The sequence below is a fragment of the Muntiacus reevesi genome, chromosome 7, assembly GCF_963930625.1.
Source record: "Muntiacus reevesi chromosome 7, mMunRee1.1, whole genome shotgun sequence".
In the NCBI taxonomy this organism is placed as follows: Eukaryota; Metazoa; Chordata; class Mammalia; order Artiodactyla; family Cervidae; genus Muntiacus; species Muntiacus reevesi.
This window is the reverse complement of record NC_089255.1, coordinates 83,712,632-83,731,087: the sequence shown is the minus strand read 5'-3', so window position 1 is coordinate 83,731,087 and position 18,456 is coordinate 83,712,632. Positions and strand designations below refer to the sequence as shown.

The 18,456-nt window shown below is 37.2% G+C and overlaps 1 protein-coding gene across 11 annotated transcripts in view; it reads right to left on the bottom strand.

Moving 5' to 3' along the window:
* Positions 1-18,456, bottom strand: part of TTLL5 (tubulin tyrosine ligase like 5) — a 404,612-nt gene that overhangs the window by 181,142 nt on the left and 205,014 nt on the right. For 10 of the 11 annotated variants that reach the window (XM_065940163.1, XM_065940162.1, XM_065940173.1 and 7 more), the window contains 6 exons: positions 18,324-18,444; positions 15,655-15,801; positions 14,444-14,547; positions 11,749-11,876; positions 8,410-8,493; positions 7,292-7,687 (listed from right to left, as the gene is read on the bottom strand). In XM_065940163.1, the coding sequence (XP_065796235.1) occupies positions 7,292-7,687; positions 8,410-8,493; positions 11,749-11,876; positions 14,444-14,547; positions 15,655-15,801; positions 18,324-18,444 (980 nt within the window). The remainder of the gene's footprint in view (positions 1-7,291; positions 7,688-8,409; positions 8,494-11,748; positions 11,877-14,443; positions 14,548-15,654; positions 15,802-18,323; positions 18,445-18,456) is intronic. The other variant, XM_065940172.1, reaches the window with a different exon arrangement.

Genomic DNA, 18,456 nt, shown 5'->3' with positions numbered 1-18,456 from the left:
GATTGAACCTGCATACCTTACACTGGTAGGTGGGTTCTTTACCACCAGCACCATCTGGGAAGCCCCATAATGCTTCTTACAAAGTTCACAAAGGAAAAGAAGGATAAAAGCAAAACTGAATTTATTTAGAAAAACAGTAATAATCCTATATTATCAAATTTCAATTAATTTCTCATTCAGATTTCAATTTTCTTCTTTCAACTATAATATCAGAGAAATCTATTGTTTTTGAGCACTGAAATTTTGGCAAAAAGAAATTATTTAATAAAAAATCAAGATTCATATTTGTTCTATGATAAGTCACACAATTCATTGGAAAAAAAATTAAAAACTCAGAAAAATGGAAACACTATGTGCTTCCTTTCTGTCTTATTAATGCTTATATAACCATGATCATCCTTGTATATACAATTTGATGACACTGCTTTATTATATTATTTGACACATATAAAATACTATCTACATTAGATGTAGAAGTTATTAAACATATAATAAACTGACTACCTAAGTCATATTAACATGTATCAACCCATGGATTCCTTCTCATTCTTAATCTCCCCTTATCATTCATCCCCTTCTTTTTTTAAAATAAAGTTTTAGTCTTCATTTCTGTGTGTGTAGGCATACCTAAAACACAGTTAACTTTGCTTGTTTTTGAGCTCTATAAAAATGATATCTTACTGTAGTAATTTCCTGGGACTTGTTTTTGTTAATACCATACTTCTAATATTTATCCTTTCTCAGTATAGCTGAAATTCATTAACTTTACATGGTGCGAGGTATTCCATTTTGGAAATGCACTACAACTTATTTTTCTATTTCCTCATTGATGGTTATTTTGGTTATTGCAAGCTTATTGCTACTGTAAACAGTTCAGTTGTGAACACTCTTGCGTACATGTCCTAGAGCATGTGTGGAAGAACTTCTCTTGTGTATGTGGCTAGAAGTTGAGTCAGAGAGTATATGAATTTAAAAATTTATGTGATAACAACAAAACAGTATGTTTTATACTACCACAAACAAAATACAAGCCTTCCTGCTGATCAATATCCCCTCCAACACTTAGTATTGTCAAATATCTTAATTCTTCCCTCTTTTAAGAGGGTGGAAGATCTCACTGTAGTTTTCACTTATATTCATCTGATTAATAATGATGTTGAGCACGTTACCTCTTTTCTGATATCATTATTGGGTTGTCCTTTTTTCTTTCTGAAGGAGGCTTGCTTATGTTTTTACTTTTGTTTCCTACCATAAGTTATTAAAGATGTTCTAATCTATTCTAGTTTAAAGTTTGCATCTGAGATTGATTATACAGATAGTATGAGGCAGGGATCTAATTTCACTTTTGTTCTTGTATGGATAACCAGTTGTCCCAGCACCATTTATTGAAAAATGCATCCTTTTCCATCTGTCATATATCAAAGTTTCATCTATTTGTGATTGTTTCCAACTTTCTATTCTGCTCCACTGGTCACTCTGCACCTTTTCCAATACTGTATTTTCTTAATGATCATATCTTTATATCCTTATTAAGATATTCATCCACCATTTTTCCTTCTTCAGTAGGTTCTCACTACCCTTGGTCTTTTGCCTTTCTATTATTGTTTTAGAAGAGCCTCATCAAGTACAACACAATTCTTGAGATTTTGGTTGGAATTGTATTGAATTCAGAGATAAATTTGATGAAAACATTTATGATATTAAGTCTTTCCATCCATGCACAGTCTATTTATATATTTATGTTTTCTCTGTCTCTCAACAAAGTCTTAAAAAATTTCTTTATAAGTCTTCCCTAAATTTATGCCTAGACAGCTTATAGTCTTTATGCACATCTTTTATAAAACATCATTTCGTGGTGATATGGTTGTACAGCATTGTGAGTGCACTTAATGCCCCTGAACACTTAAAAATAGACAAAACGGTAAATTTTATATTATGCATGTCTCTGTTGTTGTTCAGTCACTCAGTCATGTCCTACTCTGCGACCCCATGGACTGCAGCACGCCAGGTATCTCTGTCCTTCACCATCTCCCGGAGCTTACTCAAACTCATGTCCATTGAGGCAGTGATGCCACCCAAACATCCTGCCCTCTGTCATCCCCTTCTCCTCCTGCTTTCAGTCTTTCTCAGCATCAGGGTCTTTTCTAAGGAGTCAGCTCTTTGCATCAGGTGGCCAAAGTTTTGGAGCTTCAGCTTCAGCATCAGTCCTTCCAATGAATGGTCAGGATTGATTTTCTTTAGAATTGACTGGTTGGATCTTATTGCAATCCAAAGCATGCGCAAGAGACTCCTCCAACACCACATTTCAAAAGCACCAATTATTAGTGCTCAGCCTTCTTTATGGTCCATCTCACATCCATACATGACTACTGGAAAAACCAAAGCCTTGACTAGACGGACCTTTGTGGACAAAGTAATGTCTCTGCTTTTTAATATGCGGTCTAGGTTTGTCACAGCTTTTCTTCCAAGGAAAAGGCATCTTTTAATTTCATGGCTGCAGTGGAACCCCAAGAAAATAAAGTCTCTCATTGTTTTGTTTCCTCATCTATTTGCCATGAAGTGATGGGACCAGATGCCATGATCTTAGTTTTCTGAATGTTGAGTTTTAAGCCAGCTTTTTCACTCTCCTCTTTCACCTTCATTAAGAGGCATTTAGTTCCTCTTTGCTTTCTTGCCATTAGGGTGGTATCATCTGCATATCTGAGGTTATTGATATTTCTCCCAGCGATCTTGATTCCAGTTTATGCTTCATCTAGCCCAGCATTTCTCATGATGTACTCTGCATATAAGTTAAATAAGCAAGGTGACAGTATACAGTCCTTTCCCAATTTGGAACCAGTCCGTTGTTCCATGTCCAGTTCTAATTGTTGCTTCTTGACCACATGTATGACAATATGTATGTCTTAACACAATATAAAACAAGTTTTCTAATTCTTTGTTGCTAATAGATTTTAATATTGATCTTATAGCCATCTATACTGCTAAAATAATTATTTCTAATGTATCTATAGCTTATTTTCAGTTTTCTATGTAGATAACATATTATCTGTAAATAAATAAGCAAACTTTAACTCCTGCCTTTTGATGCTTATGTTTTTAATTTTTTATCTTGTTATGCTGGATCCTGACCTCCAGTAAAACTCTGAATAGAAGTAAAGCTAGTAGGCATCCTCTCCTTTCTCTTAAAGGGAATCCTTTCAGTATCTCCCCATTTACATTAAATCTATGGTGAGATTTTGGTGGATAACCTTTATAATGAGGGTTTCCTTCTCTTCCTAGTATGCTGAGAGTTATTATCATGAATGAGTATAGAATTTTATCAAATTCTTTTTCTGCATCTATTAAAATGATGAATACAGTTTTTCTCCTTTAATCTGTTGATGTGACAAATGACATTTATAGATTTTCTACTGTTTTAAACCCTCTAGTATTCCCTGGATAAACTTGCTCATGGGATCTTATCTTTTTCATTTGTTGCTGGATGTGGTTGGCTCATATTTTGATTAGAATGTTGCATTTGTGTTCATAAATGATTCTAGTCTGTAATTTCCCTGATACTGTCCATAACTGGTTTTGTTATCAAGATTAAACTAGCCATACAGAATGATTTAAGGATTATTATTTCTTTTCCATGCTCTATGCCGAGTTTAAGATTGGAATTATCACTCCCTTGAAAGACTGTCAACATTCATCTATAAAAATCATCTGGGGCTCAAGTTTTCTTTGTGAAAATTATTGTATAAGTTATGTTAACAGTTATAATATCATTCAGGCTTTCTTTGTCTTCTTGAGCCAATTTTACTTAAGCTATACTTTTGGTGGCATTAGCCATTCTGTGCAGATTTTCTATTTTATTGGGACACAGTGGTTAACAGTATTCTAATATTTTTTTCACCTAAGCTAATTTGTATTTACTGTGTGCTTTTCATTCTTCATATCATTTATCCATGTCTTCTCTCTTTTCCTGATCAATCTCACCAAAGGTTGCTCCACCACCTTAGGCTTTTCAAATAATTTTTGGCTTTGATATTTTCTCTACTTTATTTTTGAAATTTGTAATTTTTACTTTTGTCTTTGCTCTTTAATATATCTTTTCTCTTTTTCCTTTATTTAGATTTATAATATTGCTGTTTTTATAACATCTGAGATCAGATATTTAGCCTTCCTTCTTTTCAAATATAAGTATTTAAGGTAGTAAATGCCCCTCCAAATACTGTTTTTCATTGCTCTCCACACATTGAAATATGGAAGTTTCTTCATTATCTTTCAACTCTAAAACTTTTACATTTATTTCCATTATATCTTCAAACCTTCTTTCTCTGCTGACTTATAAAATTTTTTATTTATTAGTAATAGAAATCATTGGAAATCTCCTACTAACATAGTGGGATTTATAGATTCCTCATGTAGGTGTATCGATTTTTGTTTTACTTATTTGGAGGTTATTTTGTTAGGCACAGTTAAAACTGTTATCTTTCTGATGAACCAAACTTTCTGTTTTATGTAATTACTCTCCGTATCTGTTAAGAAAATTTTATCTCTTAAAGCCTAATATAAATTAATATATGCTAAGTTAGGGCTTCCCTTGTGGTTCAGCTGGTAAAGAATCAGCTGCAATGCAGGAGATCTGGGTTCGATCCCTGGGTTGGGAAGATCCACTGGAGAAGGGAAAGGCTACCAACTCCAGTATTCTGGTCTGGAGAATTCCATGGACTGTATAGTTCATGGGGTCACAAAGAGTCAGACATGACTGAGCAACTTTTGTTTTCACGCTAAGTAAACTTAGCATATATTAATATAGCTATACCACTTTTTTTCTGGTTGGTATTCTGAGAATAATTATGAATGAAGAATTTTATCAAATTCTTTTTCTGCATCTACTAACATGATGAATACAGTTTGGGAATGAGGTTAAGATATTATTTAAACTTAAGACTTCTTGGCATTTCTTTCTTCATCTTTTACTTTCAACCATTCGATGTCTTTATTTTAACAAGTGTCTTTCTTTGCTAAACAACATATAGTTGGATTTTAAAAAAAAATCAATCCAGAACTAACAAGTTCAGTCCATTTATATTCATTTGATTCTTCATATATTAGGACTTGGTTTACCATCTTTAAGTCTCCATTTCCTGCATTTTCTAAGCTTTGTGTTTTCTGCACTTCTATGTCTATAGGTGTTTCCCCAGGCCCAATTCATTTCTCTTCCCAAATGTTTAAGTTTTCATATTTTAATTTTCTCAGTGGTGACCCCTGAAACATGATACAGCATATATATCATGAAAAAGTCTAAATAATATCTTAACCTCATTCCAAAACTATTCTATCACCACAGAAAAATTTGACTCCAATCACCTTTAGGCTATTATTGTAGTCAACTATATATTGTTATCTATATATTATTGTCCACTACTGTTTAAGCCATTCAGAGTATGGTTTCTGACCACAGTGGAAATAAGCTAAAAGGCAATTACAAAAACCAGAGAATGCCAACTATGTGAAAATTAAACAATAACAATCCATGGGTCAAAAAAGAAATCACAATGGAAATCAGGAAATATTTTCAAACTGATTAGCTTCTTCTGTTCCTTACCATTCTCTGGGAAATGTATGAAAAAGAAAGGTTTAAAAAAGAAGTTCTGATGATAACACAAGGTGTTGGAGACAGTGACCTTACTGAATTTCTTTCACATGGGAGAGAAAATTTAAATCAGAGCATAACTGAGTATTATTATATTGATTTTAGAAGAATAAATCATAAGAATAATCACTCAGAATTAGCAGAAATACACATATCTGTACATATTTATATTTATGACATTAAAATAGACCATTTAGTATCTCTGATTCAAATTTCATATTATAATATTCATTTCATTTGAAATCAGGTGCCAATTAAGAAATATATGTTGGCTATTTATTCAGGACATGGAAGTAACTTAAATCTCTACCAACAGAGGAATGGATAAAGAAGATGTGGTACAAATATACAATGGAATATTACTCAGGCATAAAGAAGAACAAGATTGGGTCATTTGTAGAGATGTGGATGGACCTAGTGACTGTTATACAGAGTGAGGTTAAGTCAGAAAGAGAAAAACAAATATATATCATATATTAACACATATATGTGGAATCTAGAAAAATGGTATAGGTGATCTTATTTGAAAACAGAAACAGGGAAACAGATATAGAGAAGAAAATGTTTTCCCCAAGGGGGAAAGAGAGGATGGGATAAATTGGGAGATTGGGATTGACATATATACACTACCACGTATAAAGCAGACGACTAACTAGAACCTGCTGTAGCACAGGGAACTATACCTGATGCTGTGTGATGACCTACATTAGGAGGGCATCTGAAAAAGAGTGGATATATGTGTGTATATGACTGAGTCACTCTGCTGCGCAGCAGAAGCTAATGCAACATTGTAAAGCAACTACATCCCAATAAAAATTAATTTAAAACAGGAAAATAGAAATATGTATTGGCTATTTCTAATGCCACAGTAATGAAGACAACGTGGTACTGGCCTAAGCACAGATATATAGATCAGTGAAACAGAACTGAGATTACAGAAGTAAACTCTTACATTTAAGATTAAATGATTTTTCATAAAAGTGCCTTGACAATTCAACAGGGAAATAATGCCCTTTCAACAAATGGTGCTGGGACAACTAAATATTCACACGCAAAAGAATGATGTTAAGACCTTTATGCCACACCATATAAAAAATTCTATCAAAATGGATAAAAGGCCTAAACTGTAAAATTCTTAGAAAAAACAGACATCTTTGTGACCTTGGGTTAGGCCATAGTTTTTCAGATATGATATCAAATGCACAAGCAACAAAAGAAAAAATAAATTAGATTTCATCAAGATTAAAAACTTTTGTGCATCAAGAAAACGAAACGACAAACAACAGAATGAGAGAAAATACTTCTGAATCAAGTATCTGACGAGGGACTTGCACCCAGAATATATAAAGAACACTCAGAACTCAACAACAAAAAGACAGGTATCACAATTATCTCCTGACCACACTGTAAGCTCCCAGTAAACAGAAGCCCTATTTTATTCATCTCTTTTTCTTCAGTACCTAAAAGGAAGCACTGCATTTTCTTATCAGTGAATGAATGTCACTGGATCAAATGCAAGACTTCTCCTTAGTCACAGCCTGCGCCCTTTTATCTTTGAAAAGAAAAAGCAAAGGGGAGAGGTGCCATTCTTATTTCGGTGGGGCTGGGGAGGAGCTGACATTGTGGACTCCCTTTCATTTTCTCACTCACCTGCCTTTGCTGAAGAGGGACGAGACAGTTTCTGGCTATAGATGTGTGCAGCGCTTTGGAAAGAGGAAAAGGGGCCAATGGTGTAACTGCCTGATCGACAGCGTGGCAGGCCAGCGGGGCTTGGTACGTTCTGTGTCCCAGGACGGATGGAGAGAGAAGCACTGTCAGGGACTGCGCTCAGTAAAACTGCTGGCTGGTGAGGCATGCTGGGGATAGCTGGATGGACCTGAGATATAGAATGGAGACCTGTCCCTGGGGAGAGGTCAGAGCTGGTGACAACAGATGACAAGTGGGTGTTGGGAGTTTTCTGCAGAAGGGGAGCAGCAGGACCAGAGAAAGAAGCAGAAGAATTGGTATAGATTAATTTAGCCTCTTTTTCTGCTGAAGTGGTAAATCCTATTAAAATAAAAACAAACAAAAACAGATCACGTTAGGAAAAACAAATACATAGTCTCTATATGTAAATATGAACATTTTTAAACATCAAACTAACCTTAGCATGAAACAGATACTATGAAAAATACAAATTTTTTTTTTAAACATTTATTTTTATTTATTTGGCTGCATAGAATCTTAGCTGTGGCATGTGGGATCTAGTTCCCTGACCAGGGGTCGAACCCAGTCCCCCTGTATCAGGAGTGCAGAGCCTTAGCCACTGGACCACAAGGGAGTTCCCGAAAAATACAAATTTTAATGAGCATTCATCATGAACTTAATGAATTTTGCCCACTGAGACAATCTGGCATTAGAAATAGTTCATTTCTAGTCCTTGTTAAAAGCTGGTGTAGTGACTACCTCCATCAACCAGAACGGGTATTTTATAAACGTCAGGGCATCAGGACAAAGTTTCTGGTAATGACTCCTCTCCCTCTGATTTTCACCCTTCTAGAAACAGTGCTCAGAATTTAAAACATTAGGAAAGTGAAAAATTCCTCAGAAAGATGCTAACAGGTTAACAGGTAGATAAAAGGAAATTCTAACAGAGAAGAAAAAACAATGAAAATGAGCTTTCTGGAGTAACGCTACATGCCCTAAAATCATTTAATATCTGACGAGTTTCTTTTTATTAAGAGATTTATCTGAGAATAGCAAATCTATGCAGGTTTGAAGTCACTCACGAGATAACTTATCAGAGTGAATTTCTGTTGTCTGTTGCTGTTTGGGCTGCTTTATTTTCACTTCTTCGATCGTTTCAGGGTGATCTGAAATAAATAAACACTGAGCTTAGGTTCTGTCACTAATCAAACACTAGAGCACCACTCTACACATCATTTTGTTTCCAGAATATAAGGCAACTAGTAATCAGTGCCAAGAACTACTGCATTTCTCACTGCACTTTTCCAAGGATGGCCGTGTCCATATCCCTGGTGAGTGGGACACCAAGCAAATGATTCCAAACTAGCCCCAGCCCCAGCTCCAGCTGACTGTAACCAGGCAAAGATATGGAAACCCAGGGCAGCGATCCATGGACTGCTGACAAACTAGGACCTGCCTGGGAAAGACAGTAAGTGAGGGCAGTAAAGGGGCGTCCCCCAGGTGGCGTGAGTGGTAAAGAATCCGCCTGCTAATGCAGGCGATGTAAGAGACATGGGTTTGATTCCTGGGTCTGGAAGATCTCCTGGACGAGGGCAGGGCAGTCCACTCCAGTATTCTTGCCTGGAGAATCCCATGGACAGAGGAGCCTGGCGGATTATGGTCCATAGGATCGCAAAGAGTCAGACACACTGAAGCAACTTAGCATGAATGCCAGGGCAGTAAGAGGCCTCTGTCAAGAATTCAAATTTGGAGAACTAAGAGACCAAACTGGTTGGGGGCACACACAGGAGCAAAGAAGTCACAATACAGATGGACAGGGAACTAACAAGAGATGAAAATAACAGCCCCGGTATTTGTTGGCATGATAACCTGAATACCGCACCAGCTCTGTATCTTAATCTCCTCAGTTTTCCTTGAATAAGTTGAGTGAATTTGCTTACTAATCAGTATATTCAATAAGAAAATCATTCTAATAACATAAATTTCCACCATAATAAATCAGGTTTTCTTTTCCTACTACAGAATTTTGAAATAGAACAGCCAGAGCTAATCATATACTTAGAGAAATATTCCCAAAATCTTTTCTCAAGGGCCAAGTTCATACAAAAACTTAAGAAAGGCCATTTCACAGATCATCTTTCAGAATGAAAGAATAAGGATATATGAATTCTCTTCTTTCCACCACTATCAGCAGTGGTAATACTGTCACACATTTGTTTGCTCATGTTTGAAACAAGTCCAAATACTATCAAATGTCATAATGTTCTTCCCTTGACTGAGGCCTTCCAACTGCCTGTCTAGTTAATCTTGATTGGTATTGCTAGGTATAAATGTTACAGTAAGTCTCCTACAGACAAACCTTCAAGTTGCAAACTTTCAAAGATGCGAACAAGCCCCTGAATGCCAGTTGCTATACAGTTGTTTAGCTGCTAAATCGTGTCCAATTCTTTCGAGACCCCATAGACTATAGTCTGTCAGGCTCCTCTGTCCATGCATGAGATTTCCCTGGCAAGAATACTGGAGTGGTTTGCCATTTCCTAATCCAGGGGATCTTCCCGACCCAGGGCTCGAACCTGCATCTCCTGCATGGTCACGTGGATTCCTTACCACTGAGTCACCAAGGAAGCCCTGTTGTACAGTACTGTACTTTTTCAAGGTACTGAACTATAAGATTAAAGATGCTTTATTTTTGTGCTTGTTTTCTATGTATTATTTGTGTGAAAAGCATTATAAACCTATTTAGTACTTAGTTGGGAACCTAGGCTAACTTTGTTGGACTTACAAACAAAATTTGACTTAGGAACACGCTGTCAGAATGGAACTCATTCGTTACATAGAGGACTTACTGTATTACATAAAGGTAGTCCTTAATACACGAACCCCCAAATCTCTGAGGATCCAACTGTATAGATAGGTGCTCCTAGTACCTGTTGTCAGGGCTTCCCCATTAGTACCAGGGGAGAAGCTACTATCTGAATGCCAAGCTAGGCCCTCAATTCCCTGGGTTAGTACACAGTTCCCTTGCCATTACAAAAACTCCTCAGTCTCCCTTCCCCAACACTGTTATAGGATCTTTTCAGAGATTCTATCAACGTTCTTCCTGAATTTACTCAGACAACTTCATCAAGCAGACAGTAAATATTATAAAGTCAAGAATTTTGACAGTCCTGATCCCTGCTCTCTCTAGCAACTACTACTATCATAATGTCTGACACTTAATAGGTGTCTATTAAAAAATATGTAAAAGGAATGAATGAACAGATGAATACATTTCTTTAGAACTTAGATTTAGGAAGGCTCAAAGAAGAGGGTGGGCTCAGAAGGATTTTTGCTAATATAATACTTCAATTATACAGTGAGCTAGACAGGTTTTTGTAGACTAGCCTCTGCAGCTAATCAGTTTTGAAAACATTAACACTGCTTCCTCAGGAAAACGCACCCTACGTTTTAGATGATCAATTGTCTTGGCTCTTTCCACATTAGGCTATGATCACCTGAAGAGTAACGAAGAAGTCTCCCTCTCTGAGTCTAGTGGTTAGCATCCTACAGAATTAGTATATTGATTATCTGTGTCTTACGCTCCCATTTAGATTTTAAATGGATCTTACACTTGAAGCACAAGCTTTGTTTATAACTGAGTGTTGCTGCTATTTTTTTTGATCATATGACATGGGCTGGATATTTTGGTCCACATCAGTTTCAAAATCCCCAATCCTGGAGTTCCCCAGCAGTGAGAAATTTTTGAAATGTGTGGGAACACTGGCTTATCACAATGACTGAAGGAAGACAGTAGCATTTAGGGCTTGTGACTAAGGATATGAGACATCCCACCAGATATGTAGGAATAATCCCGCACAACAGAGAATTCTCATAGCCCAAACGCAAATGGTGATAAGCTGGAAGAAGCAAAAAACTTAACGAGAGTGAGAAATAATCATCAGGAGAAGCAGAAGAACAGAGATTAAGAGCACAAGCTTTAGGTCAGGAAGACTCAGATTCCTGCTCCACTGGGCAGTGCTGGGCAGCCCTGAGCAAGTTACTCCACCTCTTTCAGCTCTGTTTCCTCATCTGTAGAGAAGTTTTATAATAGCACCTAATCCATATGGTTTTTGCAAGTAAAAAAATAAGATCATGTTCAATAGACAGTAACATGAGTTCTCACAAAATGTTAGCTGTTATTAGTTTGTCTTGAAAACAACTCTCTACTGTTAATTTTCATGGGAAAAAAATTAGAACATAACCCTCTTCTATTTTTAGGACAAAAATACAAGGCTTCCTCATTCTTCCACCCCCACAACTACAAAATTTCACCACCTTGGAGCTATTAGTGCTTAGGCGACATATTATTTTTGGTTCTCCTCTGTGCATCTCACTTTTTCACTTGTTCTTCTTATTTTTCATTAATTAACCAACATACTTACCACCCTTTGCCCCGCTATCAGAAAAACTGTTGCTGTTTTTGGAACTTTTTGAGTGCGTCCCCAGGAAGACACTCGCAGACTTGTTTTTTTGAGTATAAAAAGTCAACACCTCCTCCAGTTCAGCCTCACTGAAATGGGGAGAAAAAGGATGGTCAGAACAGGAAGCTGTTCTGGAAAATCTTTCCATCAGACTTTATTATGGAAATGGAGTAAGCTGAAGAAGAGGGAAATGAAAAGCACAAGCTAAAAACTCCCTATTAATAGATAGTTACAAGGAAAATAAATGAAGTAGTCCAAAAATTTTAAAGCACAACAAGGTTTTATTTATCTCACAGTGAATTTACTAAATCTGCACTGTCCAGTATGGTAGCTACTAGTCATATGTGACTATCTAGATTTAAATGAATTAAAATTAAAGATCCATTTCCTTGGTTACATTAGCCACTACATTTCACGTAGTCAGTAGCTACAACATAGGAAGTTCTGCCGGACAGCCACGTTCTAAATCAGGGGTCAACCAGCAACAGACTGTGGGCCACAACCGGCCAGTGGTCTGTTCCTGCATGGCTCCCGGCTAGGAATGGCTTATACATTTTTAAAGAAGAATATGCTATAAAGATCACATGGAGTTCACGAAGTCTGAAATATTTATTATGTGGTCCTTGACAGTTTTTCCACCTACCACTTCTAGATAATTGGAGTATATTCACTAAAGGAGTCACTTTGTCATAAATAAGGAGATTCACTAGTGTATCCAGGGAAGAGTTCCCTTACCACCTAGACAACAGAGATTGAAACAGTCTCTAGGTAACTTCAAATATAGAAAGTACATGCACTTTTTATGAACACCCACAAAATGAAAAGCATAAGGAAACAGAAGAGGGCCTGTTTACTAGAATTCTTACAGTAAGCATATTATGTCTGGGTTTTTTAATACCTGTAGCAGCTTCTCAACGGCCTTTTGCATTTTTTTCATGGAGCCTATCAATGTTCCAGATAAGTGACCTTCAAATAAGCAAAATACTCCTGCATCATTAGAAAGAACCTATATCCCAGCTTCAGAATACACTGCAGTGACAAGCCCAGAAACTGCTTCTATGAATCTCAGGGTAGCTCCAAGGTCTCCGAAGTAGCAGAGAGCCACCAGAAAGCAACCCGAGAAACCATACAGATCTAAAGCTGAGGGCGCAAACAGATGAGCGCCTCGGCCTGGCAGTGTGTTTCATTTGGCCCTTCCCAGAAAAGGGACAGACTAAGACTGGCCAAAATATAAACCGCTCTGTACCTCCAGTCTTACCCTCTGCCCACTTTATAATGTATGTTTTCTTGCCTGACTCCTGTGGGTAAACTGAATTTGCCAACTCTGACACACACATGTATCCATGTCCCACTTCAAATGTAACAAAACAACTGATGCTAGTGTATATTTCCAACAAAGAGCACAATCCACAATCAGTAGTAAATATGTTCTAAGATATTTTATCTCCAAGTCTATATCACTGGTTAACAGTATACATAACTAATTTTTAGCAGCCAAATAGGCCTGGTAGGGGAAACACTCTTCACTTCTTAAAAGGTTGCTTTTCAGTTTCTTTTTTTATATTTCAGAGATTTTGAAGATCTCCAGGAAGAATTAGAAATTAATGTTTTAACTTTAAAAGTAGAGCCATTTTCTGAACATAATCCAGCCTTTTTTTCTTTTCTATTTTCATAATGTTGAGGTAAGAAACTACTTCTTGCTTTGTTTCTATACTTGCTTTATCAACCATACTCCTCAAGACCTAAGAATGTCAACAAAATAACATTGCACAATTATGAACTCCTATAAAATGATGTATTTGTTTGTTGTTATGTTTCAGCGCATGATCCTGGGGCTATAATTAGGTGCGTACAGAGTATTACACACAGATCACACTGTGTTGGTGTTGATAAGTCACCACCTGATTAACGTCATAGATCAACAAAGAGCTGATTTCCTACTGCTTTTCTCCCCACTGGGACTTCGATGACTGAAGACTAATTAAGGCAGATTTACAAATGTTTTATGCTTTATTTTGGTGGTTTTGTACAGCCCTCTACTTAAGAAAAAAGCTCCCCAGGACAAGTCTTATAAAATTAAAAATTAAATGCCTTTATTACTTCTTCCTTTGCAAACACACTGTAAATGGACAAAGTGGCCTGGCTAATTTGTATTAAGACAGAGAGCTAAATGTTGCTATTTTCAATCCCTAAAGGCTAACCTTAAGCATGAAGGACTTGTTTTATTTTATATAAATTAAGCATAACCCTCGTAGTGCTGAAAAACTGCCAACTCTTCAACCCACTCAATGTAGGCAAAATGTGGTCATCTCCACTGCATCAGTAGGTCAGGAATAAATTTAGATGCAGTAAACACTAGAAGCCTCTAACTTCAAATTTCCAAAGTGCTCCCTCAGCACTTTAAGTGGTGTGTACTTTGAAGGCTGTCTAGAAATATAGCACAGATGCCCAGCAGCAGTGTTTTGATAACTGAAACCATGACAACTGCCAATAATTGGCTGAGATATGGAGACAGGAAGGCTATGAAACCCTTTTTCTCTTCTTATAAGTGATTGTACTCACATCCATGTTAGAAACAAGAGACTACTGGGAATTCAATGGGGCAGTGTGGAAGAGAGAATAAGGTACTATTTTATTAATGAAGAATGTCTTCTACCTTGCTTGTCTGATGAACTCCTGAAAGCTTTCCGAATTCACCCCATCTTCCTCTTCTTCCTCAAGTTTCTTCTTTGATTTCTTTTCAGCCATTTGTTCTGTTTCCTATCCAGTCCCCAATCCCAAAGAAAAACAAGATAAAACTGACTCCTGATAAATGCACACTTCATCATTTGGTTTCATTATTGTTGTGTTAATTTGTCTTTATAGAAAAGACATTCACTTCTTCAATGTCCTTTGGCCACCTATAAATTTGGTATATTATTTTATGCCATCATTTCATGAAACATTTTAAAGTGTCCAACTCAGAGTTGCAGAATAAACATAAATTTTTATCATGTTTTTACTTATATACTCAGGTAGCGCTGTGAAAAAAAAAGACCTTGGTGATGTCTGCGGTCACACTTGAAGTATGACAACAGAGAAACTGTATTTTGTTACAATTAGGAGGAGGAAAGCTCAGACGTGGAAGACACTTCTAAAAAAGCATCCAAATTGCATAAATTCTTCACTTATATAAGACAAAATTCTCAACAGAGCTAGAGTAGCTATGTAGCTATGGATTTGTTGTGTTGATCTTGTATTGACCATTCCACACATTTTACAAAAGCTATTTAAATTTCCAGGCCTCAGATTTCTTATCTGAAAAATGAGCACACTCCCAGCTCCTCCCACTCCAAAATGATATTTCTAAAGCATTCTAAGACCATTGGATAAAAGATGGTTTGCAAACTATTCTCACTAAATAGTCAATTTTCTGGGCTTGGTTGTAAAATGAAGTCACTATCTAAAATGTTCTAGAGAACAAAGTATAACTCTCTCAGGAAAGGAGACCGTGTCATTATATTAAATCCACAGTTCAAATTTGCTCTCATATAGTCAGTTCACCACTGTCTCTAGGCACAGTAATGACAATGCAAATTCACACAGCCCAGGATCCATCTCAGATGCAACAGCACTCCAAAGGAATATGCTTCCGGATGAGAGTGAACTATGGCCTCTGGGCCCTCACAAGTAATAAATAGCTTTTCAGATGAGCTGGGTTAAGGAATGAGGTCCAACTCCCCATAATTGTCACACACAGCACACGATGACGCTAAAAGGGAAAAAGACCCTCTTCACCCAGCTGGACAGAGGCTTCTAGCCTGTTTCTGACAGAGGCTTCTAGCCTGTGGTGATCCAAAGCACAGGACTAATGGATAAACCACCTACCTTGTTGTACACAGAGATAAAGTCACCCAGCTGGTGGGCCAGGATTCTTCTGCGTTCTAGAAGTGCCAGTCTCCGACTGGGTAATACCATCCTCAGTGAGTGCTGGAGGTTACTTGATGCTCGCTTGAGGAAACGAACCACTAGCTCCTATAAATTAAAGAGTCATTGGGGAGAAAAAGAGTTTATACTAAGCAACAGAAGACAAGCTACAAGGGGATTATACAATAGAAAGATAAGAAGAGGTATACTATACTCTTTAACAAATAAGACCCAGAGCAAACATATTAGGTATAAGAAGAATACAGCCAGACAAGAACAAAACAAAACAAATGTAGCATCCTCCTAAGCTGACAATGAGAAAATCAAAATCAAGTCTGTATGCAAATAACTACGTAATAAAGTAACTGCTGTAAAGGTACCACAATTCATGTATACATAAAACTACAATCATCCAAACTGCAGCCATCACTTCTAATAGGGTGATCAGAGAAGAGTGCTTAGGAAAAGACAGAGGCAGCAGAAACTAAAACCATGGGAGCACAGAAAGTCATCAAAGATGAGAAGGGAGAGAAAGAATACAGAAATACTGACACTTCGAGGAAGGAAAGAGGAGGAAGAATCAGAAAACAACCAACCAACACCAACAACAAACCATGACAGAAATATCAGAAATGTACAAAGAAACCCAGGAGAAAACAGTGTCATGGAAGCCAAGGCAGGAAGGTTCCCACGTCATAAGTTTCCAAGAGGCTGAACTGAGAAAGGACCACAGTTACTTTCAGCACAGTAAAGGAATGGAACAAAGAGGTTACGAAATGAACGGATAATGAAGAATAAAGGTGAAGAGGAGAAACTCCTGACTTAAAATCTTTAGTGACAAACAGAATTGTTACTAAGCTTGAAAGGCAATAGCTTTTTATTTATTTATTTTGTCTTCCCCAAGAATAAGGGTGCTTTTACAGCTGTGCGTTGGCAAGGAGAACACAGTGAAAAGTCATTAAGGGGTAGAAGAGATACATCTCACTTGAGATGGGGCAAAGGATTTTGAAATCTGCATATCAATCAGATCATTCAACTTGGATCAGAGAAGGCAATTCTACATTCTACCTTCCTCATAAACAAGACCACTGTCACAATCACCAGGTAATGGGTGAGGTTTTGCCATCTAGATAGATTGTCATTTGGGAATGCACAGAATTTATACTAAGTTCTGCAGTGATGATCCTAAATATTCCTATTAAAAGCCCCATTGAAATCCTGTGTGAATTCTAAGCCAGCAGCTGCAAGGGTTATTCTCTTCTGAGATATTTTTCTTCTCTTCTTGAATTTGATTTTGTTTCATTGTTCTTTGGTGCCAATTTACTCCAACATAAAGAAATAGTCTCATAACCAGAGGGTTGGATTTCACAGTTCCACTCTGTTGTCTTTACTATAGGGTGGTTTAAGCTGCTATATTAAAACATTATTTTTTCACAGTGGAGCAGACAAACTGACTCTCAAAAAGGCAGTTTCAATTTTCCACTTGGAAAGAGTAGAGCTAACATTTTCCACTGATGGTTGAAGAATTATTCACAACACACAAGGTTTTATCTCTGGGTTGTATTGGCTACTTTAAATTCACGAATCATTTTCTGGGATATCCATCAGGTCTTTATAATAAGTCCAGCATATTGTATGCCTCTCATATGCAGAGAACTGAAAATTACAGTAGGATCACCATGAGCTGGCCAAAGGAGACAGCTTTCTCAGACTTAGAGGTCCCTCTCCTTTCAGTGATAGACCTCTATGGTAAAAAAGTAAAGAATGACTGTGGCTTCTTCTATAAGAACTGACCTTTCCAAAGAGCTTGAGGCTTCCTGTCATTCTGATCCAAAAGGAAAACCTTGCTAGAATATTAAATTTTAGGCAGGTTTGAATGACTAACACACAGTAAAAATTATCACACAAGTTTGTTTTCAGTAATCTAAGAAATTTATAAAGTAACAACTAGTAAAGAAAAAAAAAAATGTTAAACTGGAGGATGGTACATTCTCAGAGGGCCCGTGATAAAGTGTTGACTTTGAAAGAGCTAACTCCACCCCTGAGGGTAGAAATCAAACGCCTTCTGATCCATGGAAACGGTGCAAGAGCAAATCAAGTACGACTGTAACACCTGAGTGTAAGTTCCAGGTTCACCACATACGGGCTACAGGACAATAGGCAGGCCCCCACTCTCTAGGTCTTTGTTTCTGCATCTGCAAAATGGGGATGACAGCGCCCATCTTAAAGAGTTAATTGTATGTGAGGCAATGTGAATTCACATTGTATGTGAAGTTGCTTGGGAAAGGACCCTGAAAATTGTTATCCTTTTCTAGGGCTTTGCACAGGCCTGACGTCTAATGAGGAATCAATTTCCATTTTCAGAATGAAGAAAACTGACACCTCAACACATATTGCGATGAGCATGGCTCCAGATTCAAGATTTAATTCACAGTAAAGTAAGAGAAACCTATAAGCTACACTGTGGAAGGATTCCTTCTCCAGAAGTATACTGTTCTGTACCTTCGAATAGGGAACAGAGAAAGAAAGGAATAAAGAAAGAAAGAGGGAGGTAAGGGAGAAAGAGACGGAAGGAAGAGAGAGAAAGAAAAAAGGGGAAAGCAAAAAGGTCCCAACAAGAAGAACCTCACCATCTGTTCATCCTCTTTGGCAGCCCAGCTGGCACTGAACGTCTGACCTCCACTGTCTTTCATCAGGCGGATTTGAACATGCTGGAGATAGGCAGAGAATGCTATTCGGGCCTGCACTTTGCTACAGAAATCC